This window comes from Achroia grisella, unplaced genomic scaffold (assembly GCF_030625045.1).
Source record: "Achroia grisella isolate CSIRO2021 unplaced genomic scaffold, CSIRO_AGI_Agris_v1 utg567, whole genome shotgun sequence".
Taxonomy (NCBI): domain Eukaryota; kingdom Metazoa; phylum Arthropoda; class Insecta; order Lepidoptera; family Pyralidae; genus Achroia; species Achroia grisella.
Genome location: NW_026712947.1, coordinates 455,972 through 470,465, shown reverse-complemented (window position 1 = coordinate 470,465; position 14,494 = coordinate 455,972). Strand labels below are relative to the sequence as shown.

The 14,494-nt window shown below is 33.6% G+C and overlaps 1 protein-coding gene across 2 annotated transcripts in view; it reads left to right on the top strand.

Annotated features, from left to right (window-relative positions):
• LOC131848722 (lipid storage droplets surface-binding protein 1) overlaps positions 1–14,181 on the top strand; it is a 46,650-nt gene extending 32,469 nt beyond the window's left edge. Inside the window, exons 4-9 of one of the 2 annotated variants that reach the window (XM_059198659.1) lie at positions 6,093–6,273; positions 10,303–10,487; positions 10,823–11,004; positions 11,657–11,723; positions 13,441–13,539; positions 14,006–14,181. In XM_059198659.1, the coding sequence (XP_059054642.1) occupies positions 6,093–6,273; positions 10,303–10,487; positions 10,823–11,004; positions 11,657–11,723; positions 13,441–13,539; positions 14,006–14,110 (819 nt within the window). In that variant the 3' untranslated portion in view covers positions 14,111–14,181. Of the gene's footprint in view, positions 1–6,092; positions 6,274–10,290; positions 10,488–10,822; positions 11,005–11,656; positions 11,724–13,440; positions 13,540–14,005 lie in introns of both variants that reach the window. The other variant, XM_059198658.1, reaches the window with a different exon arrangement.
• Positions 14,182–14,494: the final 313 nt, after the last annotated feature.

The window sequence follows — 14,494 nt, the reverse complement described above, 5'->3', positions numbered from 1 at the left end:
AAAAAGCCTTTGACACTGTCTCTCTACCAGTCCTTGTGAAGAAACTGGAAAGGATTGGTGTTAGAGGTTTACAACTCTCTATATTCAAAGATTACCTATATAACAGAAAACAAAGGGTAAAACTGGAGCAACATAACAGCGGAGATGTAAACGTATCATGTGGAGTCCCGCAAGGAAGTGTCTTAGGACCTACTTTATTTCTTATTTATATTAATGATCTCTGCAACATGAATTTAAATAATGCCAAAATTTTATCTTATGCCGATGATACTGTCATTGTCTTCACTGGTCCTACCTGGAGTATTGTAAAAAGGAACACTGAGCTTGGTATGGCTAAAGTTGCTAAGTGGTTAAAGTACAATCTTCTTACCCTAAATACTAGCAAAACAAATTACGTTTGTTTTGGTATTTATAATAACTCGCAGCCAGAACAAGATTTCAATATTAAAATCCATAATTGTAATTCTTACTCTATGATATTAGATGGTTCTGCTATTTCCAACACTGCATCTAAGTCGCCGCGAATAAAGTGTAGTTGCCCTACTATAAACAAAGTGAGTAATATAAAATACTTAGGTGTTATAGTTGACCAGCGTTTATCTTGGTATCCCCAAATAGAACAAGTCTCCACAAGGATTAGGAAGTTTATTTGGATGTTCAAAACATTGAGGCATATTGTACCAAGTAATCAGACATCCCCACACAGCTCACCCAATCTTTTAAATAAAATATATATGGCATTGGTACAATCCATAATTATATATTGTATTCCTGTATGGGGCGGTGCGTTCAAGTCACGTTTCCTAGAAATAGAAAGAGCTCAAAGAGCTCTGCTCAAGGTAATGTACTTGAAAAACCGACGATTTCCTACTGATGACTTATACCGGATCACGGATCTTTTGTCTGTGAGAAAACTGTACATATTAAAAACAGTTTTAAAAAAGCATAAACAAATTACATACGACCCAGCTTTAGAAAATAAAAGAAGGAAACTTAAAGTTGTATCAGTGCCAAAAACGAAAACCAAATTCGCGAGTATACAATGTGAAAAGCAAACTGCACTCTTGTATAATACAATAAATGAAAAGATAGCTATATACCCTAAAAATTATCGTGAATGTAAAAATATACTAATAGATTGGATAAAAACATTAAATTATAATAAAACTGAATTACTGCTGCATCATTGTTATCAATGCTAAAACTGTTGTGCAAGATTACATTCACACACAAACACACGCACACACCCACATACACACACACACACACACACACACACACACACACACACACACACACACACACACACGCACACACACACACACACACACACACATATGTATATATATTCCTATTTATTAGAGAGAATTTTTAAGATAGATTGAATACAATGTTTCCTATAATGTATGTACTTTAAAATTGAATTATATAACTAATTATTTATAGTATAATAAACAAGAAACATTTTACAAAAGTGGTGATATAAGGTATGGAAGAGCGGAGCCTCCTGGCACAGGCATCTTTATGCTTAAAAGGAGTCTTCAACAACTGTATAATGTAATTTTAAAATGGTGTTATCTAAATAAAGAATTTTGAATTTTTGAATTTGAAACAATAACCCTATTTTAATTTAGAAAAAAACTACAAAATAAACATAGAGTAAAATTGGTTTACATTTTCTTACATTTTTCTCTCAGATAAGCGTTATTTTTAAAAATACTAAAATGTTCTCTTTTTTAATTTTAACAATTAATTGCCATTAGTGTGACGAAATACCATGCTCTTGTGCTTTTCATAGTCCAGCAGGGTAGGTAGGTTTTATTTGTAGCATAACTGTACTTTTGTCTTGGCATGCTAAAATAAATATTATATATATATATTTAACAACAACTTTAAATTAATATTCGTAGAAATAAGTATATATTAGCAAAATTAATTAAATATTACTTAAATTATCAAAATGGTTTAGTCGCTCTATACTAATGTTCACTGACGAATGTCTTATCTTAGCGGTGTTGTAAAAAATGGCATAGGTCCTACCTCGACGAGCGCTAGCGCGCCACTGAGAATTTACTTTTGGCGCAACGGAATTTATACAACTTTAAATTATTATTATTGTTTATTTTTTTTTTAGAAACTTATATTTTTTTTTCATATTTCTAATTTACAAGTATATTAACTTTATTATTATGTTTTTTTTATGCAAAAATTTCGTTGTATTTATGAGAAAATTAGAAATGATTATGGCAAAGTTTTGTTGAAATTTCGGGTTTAATTATGATCAATTTTTTAGATATTTAAGTTGAAAATGAAAAAAAGGACGATGCTGTCTCAATTTATAAAGTAATTATCAAGTTTTAGTAAAGATATCATATCAATTTATGTTTGTTTATTAATGAACGACGACCCCAAACTTCTGTCATTTAGCGTTTTTGAATAAACTATTTTAGAAATTAGGAAGACTAACAAAGAGAAAATTAACATTTCAAAGATGTTGTTTTTAAGATTAGATATCTATCTATATAATTCAGGAATCAAAATGTATATCCGACTCTTAATTTCTTAGAACCAGAACCCCAAAGACACTGCTTTTAGGCCAAAAAATGTGAAAGGCCTCTTAAATAAATGATGATGAATGATAAATTATATTATTAAGAATTTGGTTTCATATTTTATTTAATCAATTTCATAATGAATAGTTACTTGAGTGACAAAATAAATCAGTCATAGTTATCGGAGCAGACCAGTACAAGCAGCAACCGTTCTCAAGTATGACGAATACTAAAAATAAAAACACTACAATATATTTATTACAAAAGGAAATATTTTTTTAACAAACTCTTGTTGACAGTATGTACAATTACTTAAAAGTACCACAGATAAGGTAATATTACATAACAGTACCAATCTCCCGCCCATTGCTGTTGCATTGTACAGCTGCAATGTCACACTTTGTCACACAGGTGACAAACGTGTGACGCAATGTATAAATGGCCTAACCGTATAGCCCAGTAAAATTTTAATTAAACATAATGTGACCAGTTTTGGCGCAATATACAGAAATAAGTCCACAAATACGTGAATAATAATATTTAGAAAGAAATTTTGATTTATGCTAACGAGAAAGGGATGAAAAAATTAAAAAACGGTGGAAAAACGCGATTCTTTCAAAATAACTCGATAACGGTAAGAAACCACCCCCATCCCGTCAACTTAAATCAAAATTTATTTCTGAATATTATCAAAATATCCGCAAATACATGACGGACTTATTTTTATAAAAAAAACTGGTCACAACATGTTTAATTTAAAATTTTACTGGACTAGTAAGTATTATTTCTGTCATTTTCTCTTCCCTTCTTCTGTTTTTCTGATATTTACGATATGAGCTAAATTAGTTAGTTATACCACAGATAATATAATTATACTAAAGTGTAAACTATATTTCTTAAAAAATGTTGTAATTGGAAATTCATTGCGTTTACAATAATAACATCTATTATTATTATAATTTAGACTGATATTCCTATATATATATATTTCATGATAATGACCTATTCTAAAATAATAATGAATAATTGCACAATAAAACTTTCCGTATCTACAAGTATCACTATAATATTAGATATCTACTATTAATTATAATTGGTATTAACAAACTATATTATTTTAGGTAACTAATAGGTAGTTTGAGCAAATGGTCTCTTATATAATCTAATTAATAAATAGGTAGGTAGATATTAATAATTAGATAGGTAGATAGTTCCTAATTAGGTAAGGTATTTATTAAGCGTACTTTTACTCATACAACGGCTGCTTGGAGGGACTTGCTCTATTCTCTATGGCTGATGTACTCTATTCATTTATACAAGTGCTGCTTGTATGAATTGGTCTGCTCTATTATCTACGGCTGATTTAGTCTTATTTAGTTACTCAATTTGTTGTGTATCTCATATTTAAACTCCAATAAATTAGTTTTAGTTAGTACACAAACTACTAATTAAAACTATCGGAGTCTAAATATGAGAATCTCAAACATTTCATCGTAATAAAAGTCCAGTTTTTATAACAAAATGTATATAAAAATAAATTATCATATTCGCTTCATGCATAAAAAAGATTTACACATATACAAATACTGTCGATTTAGCTCCACTTTTTTAATGTCGGTTGAAAAAACGATAAAGGGGTCGCATCTGAGCTTTAAAAAACTAATCTCGACTCTACACTTCGTTAATATGTGGTTGCGGCTAATTATTACATGTTATTAGCTATCGTAAGTTCACAGGTCAATCATATTTTCGTGTTCTGATAATCTTTAGTCTCAACTACATGATTGTTCTAGAATAGCTCTGTACTAGTTCAATGTAGATCAACAATAATCAGATATCAACGCAATAAATAACGTAGTCTAAGACTTCTAACAAGATAATATAAAAATAATCAACTCGGCAAAAAAAGGAAATTAAACTACATCTTCATAATTTTTTACAATTCACACACCACCATCTAGGTCCAAGTTAAGCAGAGCTTGTGTTAAGTACTAGATATCTGATATAAAAACATTTATTTTCTACATACTTAATATACATATAAATCGCCTAGACCGATACAAACAATCATACTATTGAATACAAATGTACGTGCTACGCTGTTTAAATTGGACAAACATTTTATATATGTATATATATACAAACTAGCTTTTGCCCGCGGCTTCGCTCACGTTAATTTATATTATCGCGTTATTTATAGTAGCTTTATGCATGCAAAGTCTCAGCCCGATCGGTTTAAAATTGACAAAGTTTCATACAAACATTCATCGCCTATTTTATCCCCTTGGGGGTAGAATTAATCAAAATCATTTCTTAGCGGAAGCCTACGTCATAACATCTACCTGCATGCCAAATTTCAGCCCGATCCGTTCAGCGGTTTAGGCTGTGCATTGATAGATCACTTGTCAGTCAGTCCTTTGAATTATATATATTTAGATATAAATGTTCCGCGCAACTATCTTAATTTTTTCTTCCAAATGAATCTTCTCCCGACAGTAATAAATCCAACAAAAAAAGAATTAGCGGAGTCGGTCCAGTCATTCACGAGGGATGCGTGATTTTTTTAAGCATGGTGGCATAACATCTTAGTCCGGGTGGAAAACGATTATTAATGATTACTAGCAGAGTACCATATGAAGTTGATATCTACGCGGTTCCACCTGGAAACCTAGCGGTAAATTGCCATTTGCCAAGATGGGCTACCAGACATGACTTCATGCTCATTTTATTATCCTCAACTCCGATCGATCCCCCGTCCAATTCAAACGGGATCGAAATTACGATGGCCTGAGCCGAGGTTCGAACCCCTAGCGGAGCCCTCAGACTAAATTCGTATCCGTCATACGGGAGTTGGCCTTCCATAAGTCAGCCGCTCCATATATCAAGTAAATAATTAGTTTATTAGCATACAACGTTATAATTTTATTTTCTCATTGCTTTCTTGATTTAATTGATTGATTTTAGAAATGAGCGCCATCCGCATGCATTCTTATGCGTGAATACTATAACTATCAGATGGCAATTGTGAGTAGCTTTGACGTGGTCTAAGTCATGCTACAAAATGTCCAGACTTGTCGGCGCGGCGTGATTGGGCTCCCTAAAATATGGTCGAGCGCAGTGATGGCTGGCTCATCCGTCATACAACGCTGCGGTCCAACAATCATTATGACTGATTTCCTCTTATTAATTGTTTAACCAGTTGGTTATGTAGTCAATATTTTTTCTTTTTGAGTATTTAATTGAATTAGTGCTAATTGGTGGTTTGTACACACACTAACGTTTTGTCTTCCTTGCTAGTTCTTCTTGTGATGAGACAGCTTTCCGAACGAGCGGTAGATTAAAAAAAAATGTAATGACTATTCAAAAGTGCTTCAGTGTAAGTTTATTTAAATAAATGATTTTCTATTCTATTCTATTCTATTCATCTGCACACGCTGTAAAGTCTGCTACATCGTTCGGTGAAGCTGTAAAAGCCAGCTGCGGCCAACAGCATTAGAGTAGTTGTTTGTCATTACAATAACGTTTTGTCTTCCTGGCTAGATATATTCCGAGACCCGGCGTTTCGTGCTCCGTCGCGCAGACTCCGTGAAGCAGCTAGGCACAGCTGTGCTGGACTCCAGGGTTACTGCTGTGACGGCGACCGCCCTCGACCGCGCACTTACCACCGCGGACAAGTACGTCGACAAATATCTACCACCCGACAATCAGGATGCGTCTGATGGTAAGTACTTTTTACTGGATTTATCTCAAACTATGGTCATACCGATAGTGCTAAATTTTTAAAAACTGTACATTACATACGTTGCCAGCTATTTACAAATTTTAAATAGGGTTATAGCACTGTCGGAAATTAACATTAATTACCCATATTTATAGGTTACTCAGAAATAATGTGAGTGTTTATTTAAAACGCATGAACAGAAAATTAATAGACTATATATTCATGAATATAGGGAGGTTGTATCAAAATATGTATATAATTATCTATTCTTGAACAAGATACTAGACAGATAGACAGACAAATTCGCATATCTAATATTAGTGCAGCTTCTCAGTAATAATAATAATAATAATAAATATTCAGCATAAAAAAGAGTTATACAGCAAAAAAGAAAACTTAAAAATTAATATTTCGCTATGCTGAAAAGGCTTCCACTCAGTTGGTGCCGCAGCGTGTAAATACAGCGCTGATTTTCAGTGGAGCTTGAAAAAAAGAAACAAAGAAATAGCATTGGTAATGAATTTAAATATCTAAAATGAAGAATCAGTTAAATTGATGAATTATAAGTATGTGTGATATATAGAAGAAAAATATATAAGGATAAAACTTTGTAAAAGTATTTACAGTAGATATATTTAATCTGCGAATTAGTACCAGCAGTGAGCGGCAGTTAGCTAAATGCTTGAGAACTGTTCTCTATTATCATCCAAACTACAATAGACTACTTACCAGTACACATTCATTATCATCTGCTCGCTTATCCCATTTATTTGGGTTCGGCGTAATATGTTTTTCTCAAAATCATGAGAAAAACATACTGGAGTTACCGATATCATTCTAAGAAACGCGCTGCTCAAGAGGCTTTAGGACTACTCTAAAGCTGTTGGCCGCAGCTGGCCGTTACAGCTTCACCGGACGATAGGGGGCGAGTGCAGATGGCACTCCAAACCTGTGGAAGGACTTATGGAGCGGCTGAAGACCAACTCCTGTCTGACGGATGCGATAAAAAACGCCATGTATTAATACTTATTCACATTAACAGTAGCAATCTCTATTTTTAAATATCTAAATACAGTGATAATGTACATTGTATCTTATCTAACTTATAATTGAAATATTCAAATCACTGTTATCGATCGATAATTCTCAACATAACTTCTAGAATTACATAGCAAAACATACCAAAATAAATTCTAATGCCTCGTAAATAATAACCTGGACAGTTCAACTTAGAGGTTTAACTCACCGTTTTACTTCCCATGGTCGCTGTTCAATTCCTCGCACGGTGCAAACATTTGTATTCATGATTATTATTGTTTGTACCGGTCTGGGTGTTTTCTATGTATAATATGTATGTATTTACTAAAAAAATCTATGTATTTGTATCCGTTATCTGGTACCCATAACACAAGCTTTAGCTAACGTAACTTGGGTCTAGATGGCGCTGTGTAAATTGTCCTGAGATTATTATTAATACTGCATCTTATTTTTATTATTATGGTATGGCATATGGCCAGAGACGGGAAGACGACTGCGTTAAAAATAGTGCTCAAGATTCCAAACTCATCAATACAAATGTTTGAACCCGCGACCATCGGAAGTAAAGCTGTGTGTTAAACCGCTAGACCACTGGGCGTTAAGCACTCCCGTTGTAGGAAATCCATGTTTTGATTTGTAATTGGAGCGTCGTGTCTCGCTTATCACAGTCAATGACTCAATTTGATAATGATACAGGATTTGACACCCCGACATCTTGACCTGTGACTTGAAGCGCACAAACAAAATGTATAGGTAGCCACCTATGTACTTGCGATACCTATATCCTATTACTCGTAGGTATATGTATAAATAAAGTGGCTTTAGAAAAAAAAGAAATTCAGTTGAGTTTATTGCCAGTTCTTCTCAATTGAATTGAATTGTAGGCAAAAAATACTAACAAAAAAAGTTACGTTCATAAGCGACTAATTGAGGATTTGATTTGATTTGACATATATAATTTATATATATAAAAAATTTGCGTGACAATGTATATATATATAGGTCTAAATATATATATATATATATAATAAAAATATGTCTTAGTTTTTTTATTCTGCCGGAATTGAACAATTCTTTTTATCATTTATAGCCCAGTTTTTATCCGCGAATTCATCAGATTCTTTTTAGATATATTGACTAGGTACCTATATGCTTCTAATACAGTATATATTTAAGTTAAAAAAGATCTGTTCAGTGGTGTATTGAAAACGAATAGACATATATACTTACCCATTTGTAATATTATGCATTAATATTTATGACGTGAAGTAATGACGAATAAAAATTATATAGTCCCCGTGAATACTAAGGAAAGACGAGGCAGTACCGGGGCGGGCGATGTTCACATCGATCGCCCTATGTCCCCATCTAAATACGAATACTTTTCGTCGTAATTATGCTATCCAAATCTACGTGTTTTCATCATTTAGACATCGATTCGTTATATTTTGGTCCTTCGAGCCGGATCTATTCGTGCGATTTATTGTTTCGGCTATTTTGAGATATTTTCTCTAAAATTCAAAATTCAAAATATCTTTATTCATGTACATAGGTCTATTACAGACTCTTATGATGTGTCAAATCTACTGTCAGTATCTGTGACAAAAGTTAATCAATGGTGTAACGAGAACAATGTATATGATGTGAAAGATATGAAAAATTTAATACCTAAATATCAGCCCCAAATGATTTGTAATTGCCTAATAATTTCTAGAGAGAGATTTCTAGCGTCAATATTTGCGATGCGTTGTCTTAAATGAAGACAACGCGTGAAGCCGAGACACGAAACTAGTTTAAGTTAGGTTACAAGACTTTATCTCGAAACATGAACCTATTTCTAGCGCCCGCTTAGACGTCTAATAAATTTTATCGGAGCAGCCATAAAGTCAGAGTAAATTATGCGTTGGGAGGAGAACATAAAGTTCATATTTAATTGCAAGCGGATGCACATTTGTCAATCATTCTAATAGGGTTCACGATAACAGAGGATTCTAAACTGCTTATCACGACCAGACACGACAAATTAGGTGTATTATCACGATGCAGCTCGACCACCGAGCTCTTACGGACTTTATACTGGTACCTACATTAGGAAGCAAATTATTTTCCACAATATAAATGACTCATTTGTATCACCAGTCTATTTTAAGTTGCACTAACAGGAAATATAAAAGATCAAAGAACCTTGGTCACTCGATAAAACGGCGAAAACATTTTGGAACACCGATAATGAATTTGCTCATATTTATAAATGTTTTATAGGTATTTAATTCCAGAAATATAAGACAGACTTTTATTAAAACTAGCAGACACAGCCACGCGTTGATTCGCCTAAGGTTTTTGAATAGAATAATATTGCGACTATAAATTGAGATGTAAGCTATCCTATCTTTCGACTTGGATCAAATTGTACACAATATGCAAATAAAATTGGCAATCAGTTTAGTAGTCCATCGTGAACAAACGTTTCCCGTAATTTTTATATATAAAGTTTAGATGTCCCCGCGACATCGTCCGCCTTAATGAATTTATTTATATTTAATCAACAGCTTAAACAATACGTTTCAAACTTCTAACAATAAAAATGACAATATTTCCATGCAACCTTTCAACCCCTTACCACCCTTTTTCGCATTAAAAAGTAGCTCTCCTTTTTCAGGGTCTAGACTATCTGTGTACTTAATTTAATTTAAATCTGTATATATATACACTTACATAAATGTATAGATTTATGTTATTGTATTATAGATTTATTTATTTATGACTAGCTACTCGCCCCAGCTGCGCCCGGGTGTACATATATTATATATATATAAATCTTCCTCTAGAATAACCCTATCTATTAAAAAAATTCTAAATCCGTTGCGTTGTTTTAGAGATATAAACATACATAGGAACAGACAGCGACAGCGACTTTTTTTATACTATGTAATGATAATCCAAGTGACACACTTAGCTAGTGTTGCGGTCTTACTGTAGTGGTGATCGTAGTGAGCGCCCCCTCGGTGGACGGGGAGGGCCCGGAGGGGGAGTCGGGGCGCGCGAGGGCCGCGCAGGCCGTGCAGCACGGCGCCCGCCTACGGAGGAAGCTGCAGCGCCGCCTCACCAGGCAGGCGCTGGCCGAAGCCAAAGCCATCAAGGAGCAGATCCACGTGCTTGTGTACGTTGCTGAATTGGTGAGTTATTTCTTAAAGTACCTTACTATCTTATTATTAATATTATAGACGCGAAAGTTTGTGAGTATGCTCAACGGATTTTGATGAAACTTTACAGTAATATAGCTTATACATTAAAACAACTTATAGGTTATAAATATTACGCGGGTGAAATCGCAGGTACAGCGTAAAATGTACGCGGCAGTTTGTAAGTGTGGATAGATAGATTCTATTGTTTCTCACAGGAATTTCCTCTTGTGAACACTTAATTTGTGGAATAAGTACCACTAAGGGTAATTAAAATACTAAGAAATATATATATTTAAGAACTAAATATTTCATATTTTTATTTTAAGATTGCAACGGATCCAGCACTGGCGTGGAAGAAGGCTAAAGAACTGTACGCATCGTTGAGCCAACCGGAGCCGGAGAACCAGGCGCGGCCAGCCACTGTCGAGGAGCTGATGGTGCTGCTCGCGCGCGAAACCGCTAGGAAAATGGTTCACCTCGTCAACTATACTCACACTGATTTGCCCAGGTTCGTAATAATATATTACAATTTCAAAAGAACATGTAAAAATCGATTGCCACCAGTACTACAGATGGAATCGATTTTTTATTCGGACTGATCTCGACATAACCTTTCGAACATAACTTTTGAACATCGAACCAATTAGAAGTAGGAATATTCTTTACTCAAATAAACTGAATACCAGTACTACAAAAGATACTATTTTATATTCAGACTGATCACAACAGGTTACTTTCAACATCGAATCAATTAGAAATGGAAATAGAAATACTCTTTACTCAAATAAACTGAATTTGTAGTACTGGACAAAAGAGACTATTTTATATTCAGACTTATCACGACAGGTTATTTTGAATAACGAACTAATTAGAAATGGAAATATTCTTTATTCAAATAAACTGAATACCAGTACTACAAATGAAATCGATTTTATATTCAGAACTATCACGACAGGTTATTTTGAACATCAAATTAATTAGAAATAGAAATATTCTTTATTCAAACAAACTGAATACCAGTACTACAAATGGAATCGATTTTATATTCAGACTGATCACGGCAGGTTCTTTATTCAAATAAACTGAATACAAACAATTTTGAATAGTCATATTTTTTATTCTACCACTCAATCTAACTTGTATTTGTGTTGTTGTAACAGAAACGTACGTCAGGGACTGTCGGTCATCACCAAACACTTGTCCGCAACAGCCGACGCTCTACTCAAGGTAACCACAGTTCATATATTAAAAAGAAAAATGGCTGACCAGATAGCTGTGAATATTAAAATAATCGGACAAAGAATACGAGCAGAGTTTCTTGTCAGTTCTTCTCATATCAAAATCATTCCGAACTGACGGTAGATTTGACATATTATAAGTCTGTAATAGACCTACGTGACTAAAAATATTTTGAATTGAATTGACAACCTGTACTGTTACTACTGTACCGATACTATAAAAGATTCAGATTAATAAAAATGATACTATTAATTATTAAGACGACCTCGGTGGTATAGCGGTCTAGCACACCGCTTTACATCCGATGGTCGCGGGTTCGATTCCTCGCACAGCACAAACATTTGTATTCATGAGTATGATTGTTTGTATCGGTCTGGTTGTTTTCTATGTATAATATGTATGTATATACAAAAAAAAAATCTATGTATTTCTATCAGTTATCTAGTACCCATAGCTTAACTTGGGTCTAGACGGCGCTGTGTGAATTGTCCTGAGATTATTATTATTATTATTAAAACTGATTAATGATAAATGAATACGCGTGGCGTTCTTGATGACTAAATGCGAACTGATTTTTAGTGAAATATTAAATATAAATTGAAATGTTAATATTGCGAAATAATATAAGTTTTTTTTCGGACTACTCTAATGCAGGCCGCAGCTGGCCTTTACATCTTCGCCGAACCCTCAGTGGTTTTGGCGTGAAAGCGAGACAAAGTTAGTTTCGGTTTATTATATCAGTAACGATTAGCCAGGCAAGTCATTTGCTATTTTTAAATGTACCTACAAATTAGAATAGAATAGAATAGAAAATCATTTATTCAAATAAACTTAATTTAAGCACTTTTGAATATTCATAACAATTTGTTTTTTATCTACCACTCGTTCGGAAAGCTGTCTCATCACAAGAAACTTGTGTGTTGCTCTTTTAAATAAATAATCCTTGTAAGTTTACATTTACAAGTCGAAACGTGTGAATACAAACTACCAACAAGCACTAATTTTTTGGGTCAAATATAAATATGCAATAAGATTAAATAAGTCGTAGTGATAAGAGCATACAAGTCAAAACAATCAGCACTCTTTTCACGAGTATGACGGATGAGCCAGCCATCACTGCGCTCGACCATATTTTAAGGAGCCCATTGACCTGGCCCACCACGCCGCCACATGTCTGGACATTTTAGTGAGCATGACTACTCATTCCACACGACCACGTCACAGCTACAAAAATTACTATATGGTAGTTACAGTATTCGCACTTTACATAAGGATGCATGCGGCAATCAATACAAAAGCCGCTACGCTATCATATATCAAACAAAATTATGTATCAAATACACATTGTGGTCATCAAACAACTGATGAGGGTATGCTGTGTGTGATACTAACAAAGCGCGACAGACAGACAGACAGACAGACAGACAGACAAAATTACTTTCGTATTTATAATATTAGTAAATATTAATCGGGCAAGTTATTTGCTATTTTAAAATGTACCTACATATCTTATCTTATTACAATATTATAAACGCGAAAGTTTCTGAGTATGGTTGGATGTTAACACTTTCACGCAAATACTACTGAACGGATTTCGATGAAACTTTACAGTAATATAGCTTATATATCAGAATAACATATGGGCTATAAGTTTGACGCGGGCACAGCTAGTTATGAAATAAATAAACATTTGTGGTACAAACAGAGTGTGCCGGTGGAGACCGCGCTGGCGGAGGTCCGCGGCTGGCGCACCAGGCTGCGGGCGCTCCTCCAACACCTGCAGGCCACCTCCAAGACTTACCTGGTACGTACACCTATCGCGGCCAGGTTTTTTTTAATAGATGTTTTTTCCATCGTAAATTTTTAACAAAACAGAAAACAAAATTTCTACAACATACCTTGAAACCATATTTTGGTTGAAAATGAATTCAAAGTTATAAACATACTATAACAATATAAAACAGTCCTAACAGCCTAAGAATTTATAAATCCAAATAAAATGGATATTATAAATAAAAAAATGATTGTAATGTTCATAAACGATTAAAATGTCCCACAAATTTAATGAAATAAATGAACTTTAATTTGATTTCATTTAAAATGTTCGATAACCCTATTTTTAATGAATCAATGATTTGATTTCCAATGTTTATAACCATATTTTTAAGGAATAAATGAGTTTTGATTTTATTCTATTTAAAATGGTGAATAACCGTATTTTTAATGAATAATTGAGTTTTGATTTAATTTGTTTTAAAATGTTTTTTTAGGAACACCTGGCCATATTTTTGGCGGGAAACGAGGAGCGGGAAAAAATCCCACCGCGGTCCGCGTACGACCAGCGGGAAGACCTCGCCATCAACGGAGTCAACTGAACGCCTCCTAACTGTTTCTTCACACAAAACCTAAATGTTGCTATATTTATATAAGAACAATGAATAAATATCGCACGCTCAATACTAAACTGTATTAAATGCAGGTGATGAAAATCAACTTTAATTTAAAACTATTAAAGTCTAATTTCCAAATTTTATAATTGTTCAGTTAATTGTTTATATAATATTTAAGAATAAATTTCATTCACTCAAAACTAAATGGCATTCAATGTAAAAAACAAATTTTTGAAAAACGACTTTAAGATAATATAATTAGAGTCCATTTCCAAAATTTTTGAGTTGTAATTTTAGTATAAAGCGTGCGATACTGTTACAAACTATGTAGGATATATTCTTAGGTGTACATAAACTGAGAGCGCGTAA